We start from the raw sequence: 21,454 nt of genomic DNA, 5'->3' as shown, positions 1-21,454 counted from the left end.
TTCAATTAACTTGCTGTTGGTCAGAAATAGGGTAGTTTCCTATTTTTGTATTGCCTAAATCGAAAGATTATTACTCCTGGAGTACGTATTTCACGCATTTAGATGTTTAAATGACGATATCTATTTTTCGCGATTAATTGAAAAGTGAGCATTTTCAAGCGAGGGAAAACGCAACGGCTAAGTATGAATATTGGGAGAAGCCGTGTGACGTCATTCTGGTTCCAGCTGCCGCTGTGTGAGGCCACCTGGGTGCGAGGCTATGAGCGCCGCTACGATGCAGGCTACTTGCTGCCGAGCATGGCGGTTGCGCAAGGTACCCAGCTAGCTAGAGTGGGGAAACTTTCCAACCTTAGGCAATTTTAATAGGTGATTACCGTGATAATTAAGAGATGTTTCCCTGAGCTCTGTGCCTCATGCATGCATTGGTAATCTCAGACGATGTAAAACTCCTATCTACTCGTATAGAAACTAGGTCCCTGTGACGTCACGTGGAGTGGTATCGCATGGGCGCCAATCTGGCCTTTTTCAAATGAGGATAAAATTGACCATTAACATTCGTATAAACTGGGATTTCTAAAACTAAATAATTTTTACATTATGAATACACTAATGGTGGGTAATGAATCGCAATCAATACCTTTCTTTTTCTTTGATGAAGGAAACTACCCTATTGTTGAAAGAGGGCAGTGCTTTCTAGTTACTTCGAAAAGTAAAATACTTTGCCATTTTAATAATGCAAATAGTATTTTTGTAAAATATAATAATAAATATCTCGTGCAGATGTTTTCCAAGTTATAATTTCCGTATTTTCATTGTCCGATGGTAACAAGGCACGAATGTGCCACGGGATGGGTGTGACACGAGTGCACGTGAGAATCAACGGCGACGTCTACATTTTATATTCGTGCGATTTGAGCCGAATGCAGCGCCATTTTCCCGCAACCGACGAGTTTTGCCTTCAATAACGCCATCGATAAGGTGACCATAACTCATGTGATACGGTGACGTCGCCCGATTTCACTTTTATTATGAAACTTAAGGTATAAAGAGAATTTTATCACCTTATAGAAATCATTATCATGATTTACATTTTTTAATGAAAAGTTTTGGTATTCGCTGCGCAAAATGCGTGCTCCTTAAGTGGATGGGCTATGGTATGATTGCGTGGAAAAGAGATTTTACAAAAGTGCCAAAACCTTATCATTCAATTAATTTGAAAACTTTCATACAGTTCTATATATTTATACATTATATTTTTGTGGTGTGAGAACCATATCAAGCTCAATGTGACGTGTCCCGGTAATATATAACTCTAATACATTCACTTATTATTTGAAATAAGTTCCATAGAGGTACCGTTATTTATCTTACTTATTTTTTATTTTATTTTTATACCCATATCACTTAAAACAGCACATTGGCCTTGTATATATCAGGGGTTTTCAACAACTGAAGAATCACACGTGCACGAAATGAAGATAATTTTTTAAGAGCATCTTTCTGGAATAAGAAGTGGTTTTTAATATTCCTTTCCCAGCATGTAGAATTTTAGCCATTTTTGAGCCTGCCTTTTTGAGCCACGGTTTTCCATTTCCACTCCATTGAACATTCTTTTAATAGACGGACTTAGGATTATAATAATATGTGGACTGACGATTATTGTTTATTTTTAGGATCGTACAATGTTTCTTTTAGTATGTTTCCAAAGTTACTGATGCTAATGCCTAAAACTGCGAGAAATATACTCCTCAATTCCTATCGCTCGAGTTCAGTTCATTCTCTTTTCATACCGACCTGGCATTTCCCAGCCAAAGGGGATGTGTATGTGGCAAGTAGGCAAATTCATTAAAACACTCTTTGCGGTTTGTCAAAATTAGATAAGTATAATCAGGTTTAAAAGGGTAGGATAAAGTGATTTTGGAAATATTTTGTGAAAAACCACTGTACTTTCTTTTGTTTATTTAAAATTATAGAATATTTGAACAACAATACGATCCTTGCTGAAAATCTTTCTATCCTGGACGTTGAATAGTTACATTACCTATATTTTCAATGACACAAAGACATTATTTTTACAACATTTTCATAATTTAAGCCTCTTTTAAAAGTATCCACTTCTACCCGGTCAATGCCCAATGGTATAGCATACAAGTAATACCTGCACCAGTTCAATCAACCTTTCCAGAGCACTTTTGTGGCGATATGTATTTTTTTATAATTGAAGTTTGCTATCCACGCTAAATCACTTACTAGCCATTTTTAATGAAGGTTTTTTTAGGATTTCAATATTTGTTTTTAATGCGCATAAACCAAGGGCATTTCATTTGACTGCATTAGTTTGTTTACGTCGTTGCCTTGGCTTCAGCGTGGCTATTTCAACCATTCCAACCGCAGCAGCTGCATGGTTCCCATAGCAACGCCCTCCTTCCTTGAATTTGTTTTGCATTTTCAAAATTTCGGCGTTCTGCTTAAATTTACGATGTTATTTTGATTTTGTCAACATTATTTCGCAAATCTACCACACCATATACTTCTCCTGGAAACAGTGTCGTAATGGAGCCTATAAACTTTTTATTGAAATAAAAGTTGATGTCCCCAGAAGATTTCCTCATCACTCCTAACGTGTCGTTCACCTGTAAAAAAATTGGTTTCGTATTAGTAAAAATTCGATTTTGAAACTTAGCAAATGCGGTACATTGCGGTGGATTGGGATATGTCTGGACCGATACACGTTGTTCCAACTAAGCGGCTGCCCCATTAACCCGAATCATTCCGCATGTAACCTGCGTCCGTATGTTATGTTGGGCTAAAAATGTTTTCCACCAGTGGCGCCACAATCGCTATCGTTAAAAATGCAGCTTCATTTCTCTTCATACTCATTATTCCTAGGTCTCGATGCGACGCACAGTGGGGCCAAATCTATAAAAGGTGGTCATAATTAGAAATATAAACGTTCTGGGTTTTGATTTTTCAAATCATGGTTGGAAGACATTTATTTGATCCGCTGAGATATTAATTTGAAAATCAAGTAAGTATGCACATCTTCGTATAAATCACTGGCAAAGTGACAGGTGCGCTGCTGAGATGCATAGACCTCCCTCTCGCTTCGAAATATTCCGATCTTCAAGACTGCTCCACATCTACGAAATTGGCTCAATTTTAAATTTAAGAAGAAGCATCGATGCAGCAATGCCAATAGATTTGAAACGCTATTTTTAATATAACATTAAAATCATTGTTAAAATAAATATTAACCAGTACATTACACATTTTTTATTAAAAAACAAAAATTCGAACATCATTACGTTATAAAGCAGTGCCCAGCAGCGCTTTTGTATAGTTTTTGTTTTTCGAAGCGAGTTTTCGCGGGCCTGTTCCTATTCTACGCAGATTGACTGGTATGCAATAATGTTTTATGTAAATTTCTTGGCTACCTTAATATGTTCCAGTATTTATTTTTAAGGCATAAGTATGTACATGTAACATGCGTATAGCGTATGCGTTAAGATACATGGAACAATATCGGAAATTTATTCTTTTTGAATGTTTAAAACTTAAAAATAGGCATAAAATGATGCAATTTATTTAAAATAATTCATAAAATTAATAATCCATTGCCTTAAAGCTTTGCAATGTATTTTAGAAAAGAATAATTTTAAAAATCAGTTTCATATTCGTAATATAATACCATTAAAAATATTCCCCCCTTTTTACTGGACATAATTAACAACTACTGTCTTATTTTTGCCAAAATTACATTTTTTGGGCAAAATATAATTTTTATTTACATTTCAATATCATATTCGGAATTCGCGACCTCGAAAACTGTTATATACCAAATTTCAAACAGAATACATGATATTTAATAACTATGACCACCTTTAAAGCATTTGGCCAAACTATGCGACGGCAGGAATAGGGTGGTTTCCTATTATTTTTTTATTGCCTAGATCGAAAGATTATTACTCCTGGAGTACGTATTTCACGCTTTTAGATTTTTAAATGACGGTATCAATTTTTCGCGATTAAATGAAAAGTGAAAATTTTGAAGAGCGCGAAAACGCGACGGATAAGTATGAATGCCGCGAAAACTCCGTGTGACGTCGTTCTGGTTCCCGCTGCCGCAAGTGAGGTGACCTTGGGGCGAGGCTTTGAGCGATGATACGACGCATGATGCTAGCAGGTAGCAGAGTACCCTGCTAGCTGGTAGCGCATGGCTTAAATATGGATTATTACAACCTTATCAAACGAAGGAAACTTTCCGACCATAGGCAGTTTCAATAGGTGATTATTAAAAGATTTTTCCCTGAAGTCTGTGCCTCATGCATGCATTGGTAATCTCAGACGATGAAAAACCCCTATCTACTCGAATAGAAACTAGGTCCCTGTGACGTCACTTGGAGTGGCATCGCATGGGCGCCAATCTGGCCTTTTTCAAATGAGGTTAAAATTGACCATTGCCATTCGTCTAAACTGGGATTTCTAAAACCAAATAATTTTTATGTTATGAATACACTAAATGTGAGTAACGAATCGCAATCAATGCCTTTTGTTTTATTTGATGAAGGAAACCACCCTATTATGACCACCTTTTACTGTGCCCAACTCTGCGACGGCAGGAATTAAACAAATTGTAGTTCCAAAATAACCGACGAGGCTCTCAACAGATAATGGCTTCATGGAAGTCCTCTCCTCAACAGTTTCAGTCCCTACCATCTTTATTGTGTAATGAGCCTCGGTGCAGCTGCGATGGGATCATACTTGCTAGCATAGTGGGTTGCGCTGTGGCCCGTTCGTGCTCTGTAGGATCAAAGTACATATTGCAAAATGGCGCCAAATGTATAACAGAATGCCACGAATTTTACAAAAGAGGGTCAGTCTCAATTCGGCCAATTAAATCTGTTGTCACCCACCGCGCTTTTAAATGGGTTTACAAAAGTCGCCACTCGCGTCGCTGACGGACAAACTGATCCGAGTTTCACGGGAAAATAAGTAGAAATTAGGGCTTTCAACCAAAGTTTATAGTCATGATTGTATGATCTATGAAATTCATAACTCTCCAATGCTATTTCTCGCAATTATAAATATTATAATGCAAAATATAGAAAAAAAGTGCATTGCACTTATCACCGCGCCGCGGACATTTTTGGAAGCCAATTAAAATTCGATTGAAGTGGGGAAAGCCTACGATCATTCTTCACTTTATGTACTTTTTCACTGACCTTGCCTCTCCTTGGGAGGTTGACGCCGTGAATGCGTCTGCATTCTCCGTTGCATTGCCTTCCTTCCGTTCCGTAGAGAAACCAACCAGGGGAGCTGAAATGCGAAATAAACGCCCTTAATTATGGAATGCATCCACGGGAAAGATATCGGATGAGCACCACGCCTTTTATTTTATGTACAGCTCAGATAGATGCATGGGCGCACCCAGCGAGGGGTAGGAGGGGGCAGTTGCCCCCTCCTGCCCCCCCCCCCCCGCCCTAGAAGCAAAAATCATAAATATCCTTAAGGAAAATAATATTTTTTCAAGCAAATAATTTTAAAAACTAATAAAGAGCTATTACAGTTTCCTTAAAATTTTGGTTTTTCATGCTTAACACTAAACCACAACAGCTCAACAATTACTAAATAACAGCTACTTAACCCTTAACCAGTGACGTGCAATTCTTCTTACACTACCAGTGACGTGCTGTTCGGGAAACCGCAATAAAACAAAAATTCGTAAAACGTTGCAAATCCATGTTTATTGCTTAGTTTAATCTTTCTTTGACTGCTTAACTATTCTAAAACTTATATTTAATATTATGCATTCCCAATACGAACCCAATTTTTCAGTAAAAATTGTTATTTGAAAGAGGATCAAAAAACTGATATAAAAAACACTTGAGTCGTTATTATTATCGTACTATTTTAAATTAAGTACTTAATCACCCACGTAATACCACTAAAAACGCTTCCTTGCAAACTATTAATTATTATCATTCTTGAAAAATCACTAGGAAATTTTTTAAAAGCTTTTTGAGTCATTTCTACAAGAATTACGTTTAATGGTTTTTCAAATTTTGTGACGTGAGGTCTCACAGACCGCTAACCAAATTCGGTAGCAAAATTTCGGAAATAAATAAAAAGAACGCTAAATTTTAAGTGCGCTATGCCCTTTTTATACAAAATCATGACACTCACGAGGATTATAGATATTTTAAAATACTAATTTTGAAAATATTCATAATTTTAGAAACGCAGCGGTCTCTCAGACCGCACGTCATCTGTTAAGGGTCAAATGTTGCCTACAACTTGAACAGCCATGGCTTGCCCCCCGCCCCCTAGTTTTGATCCTGGTTACTTTCTGAACTTTCACCCTACTGATTGGACGCTTATTAATTACTAGCAATTGAATGATGGCTTTTTGTTACGAGCAGCCACTCAATGCCATCCCTGGTTCATGATATCTGCGTGTACCAACCCGTCATCTGACTGACATTTTTTTAAATTCAGCTTACCAATACACATCAATAGAGATGCGTGAAAATCGCACTTTCATTTTTATTTTATCGCACTTTCAATAACAGTTTATCGCTTTTTGTAGCGTCTATTTTTTATTTTCATAATGAGGTAGATGACGATGAAATGTAGTGAAACACAATTATATGACAAAATACAGAATATTTTAAATAATCGTGTTGTAGAACAATAATAAATTAAGGAATAAGACAGAAAGTGGCGGAGGTGTAGCTTGCCCGCTCCGACTTGTAGTTCGCGGCCACGTAGAGTCCCAGCCAACTAGCAGCTGGCCAGTCGCTCACATGCTTTAAGCGGTGAGTGTCGCCGGAGCATTTAAACTGCGCTCGGCACAAAATGTACGTATTTTGCCGTCGAAAAGCCAAATTTGCGTAAAAATATCATAAAATTCCAGTCATCGCATCTTTGTCGCATTTATTTGCGCGCATCGCATCTATAACGCATTTAGCGCATCAGCGATTTTCTCGCATCTCTACACATCGATCATAATAGCTGTTTCCACGGTCAAATTGATTCCAGGTCAGGCATTAAATATTTTACTCACTTGATGTAGAGAGCAATCATTGGAAGGTGTTCTATTTGTTCTGGATTCGCTGTGGTCAATCCGATGGTCAAATTGTAGTTGTCTCCCGCCTCGGCATCCTCTTCCAATATTCTGATCTCGAAGAGCTCATCGTCCTCGAGTGGACGCGTTGTGTATGTGATTGCAAACACCTTGGGCTCACCAAATTCGCTGCGTTCAAAGAGACGAAAAAGAAAGAGTTTTCAGCTATATGTACTCTTGACTACTCTCAGAGTGTTAGGTACACATCACAGCAGTGAGGTTCGTAAAGTATGCCAACTTTTCGCAAGTTCCGTTTTAAAATACGGTAGTTTCCTTCATCAAAGAAAACGAAAGGCATTGATTGAAATTCCTTACCCACCATTAGTGTATTCATAATGTACAAATTATTTGGTTTTAGAAATCCTAGTTTAGACGAATGGCAATGGTCAAGTATTACCGCATTTGAAAAAGGCCAGATTGGCGCCCATGCGATTCCACTCCACGTGACATCACAGGGACATAGTTTCTATACGAGTAGATAGGAGTTTTACATCGTCTGAGATTACCAATGCATGCATGAGGCACAGAGCTCAGGGAAACATCTCTTAATAATCACCTATTGGAACTGCCTATGGCCGGAAAGTTTCCTTCGTTTGATAAGGTATTAATACCTAATCCTTAATATAGCCAAGCGCTACCTGCTAGCAGGGTACTCTGCTACCTGCTAGCATCCTGCTTCGTATCAGCGCTCAAAGCCTCGCCCCAAGGTCACCTCACTTGCGGCAGCGGGAACCAGAATGACGTCACACGGAGTTTTCCCGGCATTCATACTTAGCCGTCGCGTTTTTGTGCACTTGAAAATTTTCTCTTTTCATTTAATCGCGAGAAATATATATCGTCATTTAAAAATGTAAAAGCGTGAAATACGTACTCCAGGAGTAATAATCTTTCAATTTAGGCAATGAAAAAATAGGAAACCACCCTATTACTGATTCCGCATTAAGGATTCAGGAGAAAAGACGCTGAACCCGCGTACAAAATACAAGTGAAACTTATTCAACCGGTGAGAAACCCAAGATCTTCGAGAGGAACAATGTAATTCAAAGTCCTAAGAGGAAATTAGAAATGTATTTGAGGACCAAAAAGTGTAATAAGAGGCGATTAGCTGCATCAACGGATGCTTGACACAGAGGTGAGGAAGTGGACATGAATGAATTAACCACAATGTTCATTCAATGAAGGCGTCATAATCTGTTTTTCAAGGGCCCAGGCGGGCCTTGATAGAACTGCTTGCGTGCGCGGCGTTGCATTGCTATCGGTTCAGTGGATACGGCACGTGAATTCGCAACCTGGGTACTCGAATGCCGATAATCAATCGGATTTGGAACACTTCCAGCCTCTCCCAATCTACTATATTATTTCTACTGTAAAGATACCTTTTTCTCAACTTATACGCAACCAAACTCTACAAATGAGGTACCAAAATGCACAGAATTTATCAGAGAACATGCGACGGCATATCTTACCTCCTAAATATTGCTATTGGTTCCTAAAATTGGTTTTTAAATAATTAAAAAAACGTTTAATATTCCTGACGTTAACGGCTCACAAACTGATACATTTGTTCATTTGCAACAATATCTCGCATTCTTTAAATAACTTTTATCAAAATGCGGCCGATTCCACATTCAGGTCTCCTGTTGATACGTAAGCATGAGTCATCATGTGCGTTTAACAGAGGATAGTGTAATCACTTCCAATGTTGTGTTTAAAGAGGTCCTCTGACCTAAATTTGTACATGAATATTCCAATTAAATTTGTACATAAGACCCTGCCTTTTTTTTCTACATTTTTAAATTAGAAACGCGCCTATCCCTCTGTGGACCTGCATTGAAAAGAGCGGGGGAAGCCCGCTGGGAGCGGGCGCAGCACGCTCGTCATATAATGAATCAGTAATTGTCCCAGAAAGGAATTCCAACTCCAATCATTTAAATATTTGGATGTAATAGATGGATTGTGGAGAGTACCTACTTCACTCTTGTGGCTGTTCGTCCGTTCCCAGACAGAGTCACCATCCGTCCTCGCTTCTCGCTGAAGCGAAGAAAATCCGAATCTCCATCTGCGATCTTCGTCCTGTGAAAAGATAATATCAGGGGTGGAATGAGGTCGTTGCATTTTCGAGATCGGCGGTTCGTTACTTTCTGAGGCGCCTTGGTGGCAGGTAATACCTCTTTAGGCACTAGGCGATATTGCGTCTCAGCTGAAAATAGTGGCTTTTGGATTTTAAGTCAATTATCTCTAAACCTAATGGTAAGCTAGAGACCTTAGAAATGTCAATAGGAGAGTCATCTTTAAGATTGCCATTTTTTAAAGAAATTACGGGCGTGAAGGAAGCCTTAATCTCCTCCCCTTAATCCGCTAGCATTCGAGTACCTTGGTGAATAGCATATGCATCCATTCCCACGTAATATCGTCGTAAGCGGTAAATAACCTTCCCTGGCAAAAGTGCAGCCTCTTGGTGTGAAAGCTGCGACGCTTAACTCACAGACACCGAGGCCGGCAGTGAGTTTAAAACAATTTTTCAAAAATTATCAAGTAATTTAACCAGAATCTAATCTCTGGAAGCTACAGCTATTCAATACTAAAATCTCTTAGTTTAAATCAACGCCTCTTGTATTTCATACCACCTGGGTGTCCTCATTTTGGTCTGAATATTTTTCGATAAAAATTGTGATTTTCTGAATACTTCAATTAATAAAGAAATAGCGAATAATGCTTGAGGCACGAACGAATGAAAGAGAATATGAAAAATAGTTTTGGTAGTGTTTGTGGCCAGCACGCGCAACGAGCCCAAATAATGATGTTTTAGCGAAGAATCGTAAGTTTTGAAAAATATTTTTGTCGATAAAATTAAAGAATCTTCACGGTGAAGTAATGACCTTCGAATAAATCCACGTACTTGTAATACTTATTAAAAGTTATTTGCACTTGATTTCATGTAGTGCACCACTTCATAAATCTGTTTCACTGGCGATAGAGATATTATAAATATTGTAAATTTATGACGAAGGGGTGAATACGGTAGTGTCCTTCATCAAAGAAAACGAAATGCCTTGACTGCGATTCGTTACCCACCATTAGTGTATTCATAATATACAAATTATTTGGTTTAGAAATCCCATTTTAGACAAATGGCAACGGTCAATTTTAACCTCATTTGAAAAAGACCAGATTGGCGCCCATGCGATTCCACTCCGCGTGACGTCACAGGGACCTAGTTTCTGTACGAGTAGATAGGAGTTTTTTATTGTCTGACAATGAGATTACCAATGCATGCATGCGGCACAGAGCTCAGGGAAACATCTCTTAATAATCACACATTAAAAATACCTACGTTCGGAAAGTTTCCTTCGTTTGATAGGGGAATAATAATCCTTATTCAAACCAAGCACTACCTGCTAGCAGGGCACTCTGCTACCTGCTAGCAACCTGCGTCGTATCAGCGCTCAAGCCTCGCCCCAAGGTCACCTCACACGCCGAAAGCTGGAACCAGACTGACGTCACACTGACCTTTCCCATCATTCCTACTTAGCCGTCGCGTATTCGCGCGCTTGAAATATTTCACTTTTCGTTTAATCGCGAAAAAAAGGTATCGTCATTTAAAAATCTTGAATGTGTGAAATGCGCACTCCATGTGTAATAATCTTTCGATTAAAGCAATAAGAAAATAATAGGAAACCACCCTATTATTTTTAATTCAATAATAAGTGTGGATTTGCCGGAATCATTGACTTTGCATAGTTTATCTCGTGCAAAAATCGTTGCATAAAATTTTATAGGAGTGTACGTAATTTTATTTTAATAGTTTTAGAATAATAAGGTGTCTTTCTTTAATATAAAGTAGAGTGTGTTTACTTACTGAGCTTGTTCACTCAGGTCGATTAGCTGGTGTTCTACTTTTGCTGCTAGCTCAGTTTTGGGAAAACTTTTCAATGCAGTGATAGGAGCAACGTCATGACGGTCTAAATTCTCTGAAAGAAATGATTTCTCTGATGAAAAGAAATTTTAGCGATCTCTGCTTATTTACATTATATTTCTACATTTCTGTTAATTGCATAAAAAGGTAATTATTCTGGTTTTGCAATAAATCGACTCGGAAGCATGTGAATAAGATAATGGTCGGGTGAAGAAACTATTTGCTTACTCATTATTATATCTTGTAACTCATTTGTACCTTTGGCACACGATCCAGGAGGTCCGCAGTAATTTATCAGTAGAACAACTTTTGGATGACTTTATTCAGAGAAATAAATATTTAGATTCCTTGTAAGTGATAATAATGCATTTTTGGTTAGCAAAGAAATCGTAACTTGGTGACAAGGAAAAAATTATTTCATCGCTTGCTGAAATACCAAGAAGACTATGATCGTTAGTTACTTAAAAGAAGTTTACAGTCCTTTGGGCCACGAGGAAGTTGAGCAGTCATGAGAAAATTATTTTATTATTTCCGATTAAATATTATATATAAAAAATAAATGTAATATCTTGAATTCCATCGCGTAAATAAACTCTTCCACTCATTATGCACTTAAATGCAATTTCAGCATCAAATTAAGCGAAATATTATCATTTGAGATCCAAGCGGTATTCAATTTTAAACATCATAAGTTACTGCGGGACATCTTGCTTCGTTTTTGAATCTGTGTACTGCAGCGTTTACTTATGTACATCTATCCTGTGTTTTGTATGTTATATCTTTTTAAGTGATAATTAATAATATTAATGCAGCCTAATATCTACTAATTTCGAGGCCCTTTTCGAGGAGGTTTTCTATCAGTGCTACGAGGAATTTTTATACTAATTTCCAGGAAAAAATAAATATGCATCGGTGGCGTGCCGCAAACGAAATATCACTTGGACAAATAATTTTGATAATAGATCAAAATACATGATGATGCTTACCTTTTGTATACTTTTGCACATCGTATAACTTAGGAAATATTTCTTTATCTTCTGTACCAAAATCTTTTTGAAGCGGTGCAGCATCAAAGCCACAAATGATTGTGGCTGTGATAATCCACGCCAGGTACCGCATTCTCCCAGTTCTTCAAATTAGCAGAGAGAAGTTTTGCCAGTCGGAGGCAAGGAATTTGATGATTTGGTGTGATCTAAGGCTGAAACTCATGGAAACTAAAACAATTTTGGAGGGAAGGGCGGGTTTTGAAACGAGGCTATATTTTAAGAGATAGCTGAAGACTCATTGCTTACGAATATTATGAGTTATCAAGTGAAAGAAAGGAAGATAAGATAAGCGGAGATAAGCCACAAATGAGAGCGGATTTATTCATGATGAAGAGTCACGATACTTCTGTATAAAAATGCACTGTCACCATAAATATCCGTTGTGAATAAATGTAATCAAGTTGTCCTGGTGAATTTTCCAGCGAAAGAAAATCTCCAATTGGTTACAATAGGGTGGTTTCCTATTATTTTTTTACTGCCTAAATCGAAGGATTATTACTCCTGGAGTACGCATTTAACACATTTAAGATTTTTAAATTACGATACCTATTTTTCGCGATTAAATGAAAAGTGAAAATTTTCAAGCGCGCGAAAACGCGACGGCTAAGTATGAATGCTGGAAAAACTCCGTGTGACGTCGTTCTCGTTCCCGCTGCCGCAAGTGAGGTGACCTTGGGGCGAGGCTTTGAGCGCTGATACGACGAAGGCTGCTAGCAGGTAGCTAAGTACCCTGCTAGCTGGTAGCTCTTGGCTTAAATAAGGATTATTAATACCTTATCAAACGAAGGAAACTTTCCGACCTTCGGCAGTTTTAAAAGGTGATTATTAAGACATGTTTCCCCGAGCTCTGTGCCCCATGCATGCATTGGTAATCTCATACGATGTAAAACTCCTACCTAATCGTATAGAAGCTAGGTCCCTGTGACTTCACGTGGAGTGGAATCGCATGGGCGCCAATCTGGCCTTTTTCAAATGAGGTTAAAATTGACCATTGCCATTCGTCTAAACTGGGATTTCTAAAACCAAATAATATGTATATTATGAATACACTAATGGTGGGTATCGAATCGCAATCAATGCCTTTCGTTTTCTTTGATGAAGAAAACTACCCTATTAGCAGTCCCTTGCATTATAAAGTTGTCAAACCAAAATTTAGCATTACGATAGCATCCTAGAATGTCCTCGGATAGTTGTTCATTGTTAAAGACAAATTTGATAATCGGTCTCAGAATTTAGTGTAAATGATTATTTGCACTGAATTCTGAACTAAACTGTGTCCTAAACTATTGATTTAAAGTTTCCTAAACTATTTATTTTGTCATTTATTTTATTAAATGGCATAACTCTAGATTGTCTAGAAGTGAATATTGTCGTTAAAATTGAGTTAATGGAGAAAGTGCTTCTAGGCTTGGTCTGGTGCAACTCTTACTTACCAAAACGACAGCATGCTACGTTTCCCTAATAATGCCTCACAGTAAACGATTTTAGCAAAGTTTTCATCATCTTCAGATCACCCGTGCCAACATGAGTGAAATAAAATGGTGGCTCGCATCATTTCTGCATCCCGAACGAATTTGTCAGCCCTAACCAATTGACCAGAACCAATGCTGACCGAAGGGCTTGCCGTGACACTCTAAAATCACATTACCCATTTACTACTTTTTAAAATATTTTTGAGCATAAAATAGGATAAAATTACGTATCTATGCGATACATATAGTTGAGTTTGTTTCTATAGTCACTCCCATGAACATACACATGTATGTCCATGGTAGTGAACATATACATGTATGTTCATGGTCACTACGTATACAGTCGACGATTTAGTCGACTTCGATTTTAGAGTCCGATTTTCGAAAGCTTCTCCACTGCTATCGATCGTCAAAATCGTCTTTAGTTTAAAGACACGAAACTATTGATGTTTGAAAATAGCCATCAATTGATAAATATACTTATTATATAAATGGACTTATTTCGATACCCGAAGATCCAAATATTTTATCTTTCGAAAAAATATTTGGAACTTCGGGTATTCTGTGCCTTGTACCCAACATATTTCTAAATTTCAGCTGTATATGTCTTCTCTGCATCCATGTATTCTTTGCAGTTTCCTGGAATTCTTTTAAATTTTAATTATAAATCTCCACTACAGTTTTTGCCTACAGATTTTTACAGTTGAATTTTTCGTAATGAATAATTTGCCAAATTTTCAATTTTAACACTTTTATATTTGCTGCACCTTGACTAGCATCGCCATTTTAAAGGAAAGGACCGATAAGTGAGGCTAGGTGTACACATATTGGAGGGGAAGGGACAATGGGAATCAGATAAATAGGGATTGGAAGGGATGAATGGTTTGAGGAATTTTACGGTGGGGCCAAGAAAACAAATGAATTAGGGAAGTCAGTGGTCGTTGGGGATAAAAAATAATCAGTGATTTATTTAATGAATAATAAATAATTATCATTATTCAAAATTTCGACCTTTCATTTTGTCTTATTGTGGATCTTTCTCATGCATTAAGGATCTTCCTCACGTGCTCTTTAACATCGTTTTGTGGAACCAAGGGAATATTTATATTTAATATTTTCTCGGGATTCCGTGCGGGTAAGATTTTCTGAGCGGGCCAGATTTTTTTTAGATTTTTCCTGCGCTCTTAGAAATTCTTACCCGCGCGGAATCCCGATAAAATTTTAAATATTCTGTTCGCCGGGAAAGTGTAAAATCTCACACAAGGAAATATTTGTCATTGGTTGCTGTCACAGTAAAACATCATTGTCTTTCAACTTGCCTTGGAACTTAAATTTTAGGGTCAATAATACAGAATTTAATCGGTTAAAAATCATTGAAGCGTGTGTATTATTGATTTTTGTCTTGCCTACAACACATCTGCAGGAATAAAAATACGAATTGATGAATACGCAATTGAAAAATTCTTGTCAACAACACATCTAAATTCGTGAGAGTACAAATGCGAAACAGGGATGCTGAAGCGAAAATTCATTAAATTTAAATAATTATGTTATCAATTTTTTATTGTTATCAGTATATTTAATGTTATCAATTATTTTTTATCTTTAGTTTACTGCTCCATGGGAAATTTGGGCGCTCAAGGAATTCCTACGCCTTTATTTGGAAAAAAAACATTGAGAGATATTTTTGAGACTTATAAATCGTCAACCTCACGAATTAGAATCTTTTTCTACACATCGGCATTTTATTTGTTCTGCATTTCACTTTAGTCTTACTTTGTGCTCTTTACTGTGTTTCACTAAGTTTTACTTTGTTTCCCTTCTCCTGTTATTAAGTACACAACTTCGTTTCTGTCCTTATCTGTTCATTTGATCATCACCATTCACCATCACCATAGGATCACCATCACCATTCAAGTTATTTTATGGTTAACTTCTATGTATTCGCATATATTATCATAAAAAAATTTCAAACATTTAGTGTATTTATAAGTACACTAAATTTTTGGCATTTATTTCTGGCTACAATTTTTTATCCGTCGCATTATTCTAAAGGTAATCATCATCTCCACAATACTATCCTAATTATTTGTCATTTCCTTTACACAAATTACTCCTGGCTTGAGTCAAAGCTTACTCCAACTCTGTCCACGATTCACCGGGATGATTATATAGACATGTTGGAATCGTAGAGCACTCAGATGAAAGCTCATATCCAATAAAAACACATTAATTTAAATAATAACGACTTTTATTTTACGACAATGCATGTCATACATGACTACAGCAAGTGCTGTGATTTATGTCTCAAATCTAAAAGGTGAACTCAATAGATTCTACGACCAATCAATGATGACACCTGGTACATAACTGATTGTGAATGCATTTAGTACTATATAAATGGACCCATTCAATGACTTTTCGTGATACAGGTTCTCATGGGTGGAGAAATTATTGAAGGGAGCTGAGGAAATGCAATCGTATAAAAATTAAATAATACTTAAAATAAATGAGTTTTTTTGTAAAAACAAAAAATTAAAAAATTAAAGAGTTTAAAAATTGAAAAGTTAAAAAATTTAGTACATGGTTTTTTGTACTTATTATCATCAGTCTTCACTCTCAGAATAGTCTATACTTTCAGAGTTTGATTGCTGAAGCAAAGATGGTCAGTAGTTCCTTCTTTCACTTCTTTTTCGCCTTCTTCTCCACGTGTTTAATGGCTGGTTTTCCCGTCTGCTTGATAGATATCCTGCGAACCTTTCCTTTTTCCGTCAGCTCAACCTGAAATGATAAGTAAATTCTTAGGCTAACTGTTATCTGTATTAATACCATGCTTGAGGAAGTTTATACCGTTGTCTTGAGGACAGCACAAATAGTTGGCAAGCCAAACTTGGCCTTCTGTCATGGATACATCAAACTGGTTGTTCCTCCAACATAGAGATTATTAAAAATAGATTGAGTCACTTAAACTTTTCTCACATACGCTTTTGCTCTCAATGAATTATTTTCTCCGAATAAATTATTTATTGAATAATATTTTAAAAACTTCATCAATTACAACCAGCAATAAACTGATTTAGAGTAAAAAATGTGTAATAAGGGAAAACATAATGTCTATGTGGTACACAACCATGCATACATTGGCTCAAGCAATGTTTGAAAAGGTAAATTTTATTGAGGAGTTCATAGTCATGCAATATTTCAATGAACAATCAAACAGCTCTCTCAGATGAGCACATAGTTTGGAAGACATATTGTCACATGAGTGTCATTCCTTACCTTCGGAGCAGTGATGGTCAGTATTCCATCAGAGCTGAGTGACGAGGTCAGGGCATCGGGGTCAACACCTTTTGGGAGCACGTATCGGCGAATAAAGTGCCTGGAGACATAGCCATGCTCGTCCTCTGTCTCCTCGTGTTTACCCTCCACTATGACATTGTCACCAACGTGCTTCACCTCGATTTCCTCCGGAGCGAAGTGCTGAACGCCCACCAGGATCTTATAGCCATCCTTGTCCATCTCCACACGCGACCTCCCGCTGTCTTCTACCAACGGGCCATGCCGTGGTTGCAGGTGACGGTTGAGAGTAGAGAGAGAAATGATGGGGTGTAATAAGTCGTCCACGTCTAGGACATTTCCAAAATCCTGGTCAAATATCCTCAAAGGACCCCTGGATGTAACCCACGGATTGCATGGGTAGAAGGGACGAAGGGCCATTCTGTACCTGGGCGACATCTGAAATGGGAAAAAATTGACAAAAATTTTAAAAGTTATTCGCCTTCCTCTTTGCTTACCAGCATACAATGATAGACTTCATTATTATAGCCTCAGCTTTAACAATTTGCAAAGAAATGAGATGTGATGTATGTGAGGAGAAAATCTTAAAAACGAGAACATGGCGAGAACACATTTGAAACTACCGCCTTCGATGGGTAATGGGTGCATCCAGGGGTGCGGTCCGTTGAACGCTACCAATGCTTCGGAGCGCCACCAAGCGGTCCGTTATTCGCTACGGAGCGCTACAGGTTAGGCTGTGACGTCACGGCAAACGTCATACACCGGTTTCCCGCCTCGCTCCAGACCAGCTCCAGACCAAGGTGCGTATAATAGGTACGCACCTTGACCGCTCACCACCCGATCACTAGTGAGCGGCCGCCATATTTGTGAGCGTACTCCGGGTATGATCACCTCGCTCACCGACCAGTGAGCGGCGGCGCGAGTTCAAAATGGTGCCGAAGAACTGTCAGGTCGAGCAGCCGTATTAATTATACATTGTAACGTATCGAACGCTGGATGACTTATACGTAATGTAGGCATATTAAATGCGATTTGCAGAAGGCCTTTTGTTACGTATTTACTTGCTAAATTAGGTAGCCAAAATATTATTCTGCGGTGGAATTTTGTCGTTAGCCAGGTAAAGTTCAGCGATGTAGCCTTCGCTGAAAAATGGATTTTCGAGTTGAAATGTGTTTTTAATTCTTTATTAATATTTCATAGGCTTCAGATAAATTGAAATATAGCTATATACGTAAATCGCGGGGTATTACTTGTCCGCTTAGTCAAAAAATAAGGCGTGAGTAATTTTTCTCCCGGGTTAACTAAGTAATTGCTTCAACATTGCCTTCAGGCCGTTTTACACGGGGGACGTCATTGCGCAATAGCTGAAGTATGTATGGAGTTAAAATCAAAATTGCATCGTGCAAAGCGGTGAATTTCTATAACACACGCGAGAATGATCGTACATAAGGTACCTTTATAAATATTGGTCTTCTGGTAGAGAAACATATTACAGTGATATCAGGGTTAAGAGTAAAACCTTTCATGTGACCTTTGACAAAGTGAGTGGCATACATAAAGTAGACAGAACTAGAAATGTTGAAGGTTAGAGGCTAAATCTATTATGTCAATAAAAAGTTGGCATCAAGCAAGTTGTTCAGCGATTTTAAAAGCCCTTAAAACTACTCGCTCGCAAACGACAAGAAGATATAACAAAAATTTGTTTGTCATCAGCAGGAACATGAACATTAACCCGAGCACATTCAAAGTCCATTCCTCAATTAGAAGCTCATGTGGTTAGTACGATAACACCAGCATTTTTTTAATTTGACCGGTTTACCAGCACTTCCTCAAAACATCCGCCACACTACGTCACGTAATGCTGAGATATAACTTCATCATTAGTCACCCGATGTTCACAAACAATTTGTTGTGATAATAATGTCTACTGCTGTCCTTGATCAATTATTAAATCTCATTCAAGAAACTATAAGACGAAGCGGATTTCACGGAATTAGCAAATGTGAAACTATTGCTTTCTAAACATGGGAAAGACGTCCATTTTAGTGCAAAGACCTCTTTTTTCAAGACTTCAATGTCAGGCGCCAGATTCCCAACGAAATATTTGGACGATTGACACAAAAGGCATTTCCAATAAATATCACGGGACTCGTAAAGAACTGTTAGCGATAAATCCTTAAGGCCCGTACATTAAGAGTGATATATATTCGGGACAGAGTCACAAGGTATGAACTTATCACAGGAATTAAAGGATATTTCGCAGCCGCTACACGAAAGTATGCACAAGCGCTGGGCGCCATATTGAATGTTTTGCATTTCAAGTTCCCCACCAAGGGTGCGGTCCGTTGAACGCTACCAATGCTTCGGAGCGCCACCAAGCGGTCCGTTATTCGCTACGGAGCGCTACAGGTTAGGCTGTGACGTCACGGCAAACGTCATACACCCGTTTCCCGCCTCGCTCCGGACCAGCTCCAGACGCTCCCCTGAAAACTTGGGTCAGCGGAGGAGCGAGTCAATTTTTGGCGGAAATTCGAAGGGAATGCACTGAGGCAATGGAGAGTTTACTCACGTTGCAGATGATGGACGCTGAATGTGGACGCCTTTCTCCTATATAAGTGACTACGAAGTAACGGAGTAGACGCACTTAGTAAATAGATGTAAATTTAATTGTGATTTAAATAAATATATAGCAAGAACTAAATATCGACAAACATTCTCGTATCTCCCCCAAAATGAACTCAAATGTCTTTGGAAGCAGCCTTTACATACAAAAGGTAACAAAAATTATTAAAAGGGGCATTTAATATAAAGAAAGTATTGTAAGAACATATATCGACAAATTTACTCATGCCATAAATTAAAATCTGAAGAAAAATAGGATATACATGAAATAGATTAATGTTTTTTAATAGTCGTTAGCCATTATAAGTTAATATGTTTCAACTGGGAAAACGGTAGAGTACCTACTTTTTCCTTTACTAGGGTAATGAGTTTCATTGAGAAGGGTAGGCGAGGGTTGGTGTGAGAAATACAGTCCAAAGTTTCTTCCTTTACTATGTGGAGCCTCGGTATTGAAAAATAAAATTCATTTTAATGATATTCAAACATATTTATTAATATTCAATGATCATAGTCACCTCAATTCGCAATTAAAACCACATCTTCGATTTCATAATCCCAGTTTGCCCACCCTCGTTCATTTCCGCCATCTTCACTTCGCTCCTGACCGGTCCGAAAAGAAATTCTCGCAGCGAACGTAGCGCCTATGGACCGGTGCTCCGGAGCACTTCCGTCTGTAGCGTCTGGTAGCGAAAGTAGCATTCATTGGACCGCACCCCAAAGCGCTCACTGAGCATTCACCATCCAGGGGGGAATGTGATCGCTCAGTGAGCGATGACGTCACAGTCCGCTCACTGATCAGGGAGCGATCTCTCCCACTGGATGCACCCATTGGGATGAGTTTCTCTTGTAGCATCTGAGGACTTGCATATGAGGCGAACATGCATGTCGATACGACTCCTCACCCTATCAGCAGATCTTGCTTAGATCTAGCAATCATTGAAAGGACGCATGAACTCAGAATGAGCACCTCGAGGCAGTGGCGTAGCCAGGGGTGGGTCCGCCCCCCCCCCCCCCCACCGAAATATAAAAACACAATTATTATCCTTCGTAAAAGAAAACAAAATATTGAGAAATCGTGAATTAAACAAAAATATATCTTTAACAAATGAAGTTTTTCGATTATGAAAGGGTTAAAATTAGTTTAAAACCCATTATTTAGTAGTACCCTGTTTTTCAAAGATTTTCCCCCTGATATTGGAATCCTCCCCACGAAATTCCTGGCCACGCCACTGCCTCCAGGTCTAACTTATAAGTGAAGTCACTGCCTTAATTTCTCATTTCTCAAGGACCATGCGTAAAACCAAGCGAGTCATGCGGAGAATAAAAAGACTAATTAATTCTATGTAATATTTCTTACCTTTAAATATGATTGTGTGGACTAATTTCAAAACAGAAAATTGCCGAAATGCCGCTTCGCTGCACGACGCTATTTGTCGAGTGATTCGAGTACTCCTTACTTCAGTATTCACACCGCAGAGTTCAGTGCATTCAAATTGTTCCCTCAGAGCGGGCGCGTGTATTTATGCTGACTCGAGGTGGTTCTAATATCCTGCGGCAGATGTCTCTGTCTTCGGATCGTCGCGAAAAATCTGGAGAGTGGTTGGAGATCTTTGTGGACGGAAGGAGCTGCGGTGCGGTTGGGGTGGGAAGTTCGTATCGCTACGGGGTTTTCGAGGAGCGACTGGATGTTTCCAGAACATTCGAAACCCCTGTAGCTGCCCTTTATTTTAACCAACCGTGAAGCAATAGATTTAGGAAATGGTTGCATTGATCATTCGAGGAAGCTACGTGGGTTAACCGGGCATTTCATTGTTCTCAGAGGCTGTACCTTCAAGTTAGCGGTGCAGTTTCACTTGGCGTGAAATTATACTGGCGGCGACGCATAGGTTTATTGTTTTAAATAATGTGTATATGGTAAATATGCCACTTCTTCCTCCGTATGATGCTTCTCCTTGCCCCAAGGAATGCCTATGGTATT

General features: G+C 38.4%; 2 protein-coding genes across 2 annotated transcripts; both read right to left on the bottom strand.

Annotated features, from left to right (window-relative positions):
• Window positions 1–1,944: 1,944 nt before the first annotated feature.
• Window positions 1,945–12,324, bottom strand: LOC124165394 (neuralized-like protein 4). The gene is made up of 6 exons (XM_046542786.1): window positions 12,026–12,324; window positions 10,983–11,094; window positions 9,095–9,196; window positions 7,064–7,252; window positions 5,223–5,316; window positions 1,945–2,633 (listed from the first exon to the last, which is right to left on the bottom strand). The coding sequence occupies exons 1-6, from the start codon at window positions 12,156–12,158 to the stop codon at window positions 2,475–2,477; spliced, it is 789 nt and encodes a 262-aa protein (XP_046398742.1). The 5' UTR covers window positions 12,159–12,324; the 3' UTR covers window positions 1,945–2,474.
• Window positions 12,325–15,790: 3,466 nt separating this feature from the next.
• LOC124165505 (alpha-crystallin A chain-like) lies at window positions 15,791–20,983 on the bottom strand. The gene is made up of 3 exons (XM_046542946.1): window positions 20,834–20,983; window positions 16,837–17,292; window positions 15,791–16,338 (listed from the first exon to the last, which is right to left on the bottom strand). Exons 2-3 carry the CDS (start codon window positions 17,290–17,292, stop codon window positions 16,240–16,242), a joined length of 555 nt encoding a protein of 184 aa, XP_046398902.1. The 5' UTR covers window positions 20,834–20,983; the 3' UTR covers window positions 15,791–16,239.
• Between the last annotated feature and the right edge of the window lie 471 nt (window positions 20,984–21,454).

Source organism: Ischnura elegans, chromosome 9, assembly GCF_921293095.1.
Source record: "Ischnura elegans chromosome 9, ioIscEleg1.1, whole genome shotgun sequence".
In the NCBI taxonomy this organism is placed as follows: Eukaryota; Metazoa; Arthropoda; class Insecta; order Odonata; family Coenagrionidae; genus Ischnura; species Ischnura elegans.
Note: the sequence above shows the minus strand (reverse complement) of the source record. Positions and strands in the feature narration are given on the sequence as shown.

What these genes read in the sequence shown, in the direction of transcription:
- LOC124165394 (XM_046542786.1), bottom strand. Translation starts at nt 12,158, where the DNA reads ATGCGGTACCTGGCGTGGATTATCACAGCCACAATCATTTGTGGCTTT. An exon ending in GACCTGAGTGAACAAGCTCA is followed by an intron (nt 9,197 to 10,982) that starts GTAAGTAAACAC and finishes ATCTTTTCACAG; the next exon opens with GACGAAGATCGCAGATGGAG. An exon ending in ACCTCCCAAGGAGAGGCAAG is followed by an intron (nt 2,634 to 5,222) that starts GTCAGTGAAAAA and finishes ATTTTTTTACAG; the next exon opens with GTGAACGACACGTTAGGAGT.
- LOC124165505 (XM_046542946.1), bottom strand. Translation starts at nt 17,292, where the DNA reads ATGTCGCCCAGGTACAGAATGGCCCTTCGTCCCTTCTACCCATGCAAT. An exon ending in TGACCATCACTGCTCCGAAG is followed by an intron (nt 16,339 to 16,836) that starts GTAAGGAATGAC and finishes TTATCATTTCAG; the next exon opens with GTTGAGCTGACGGAAAAAGG.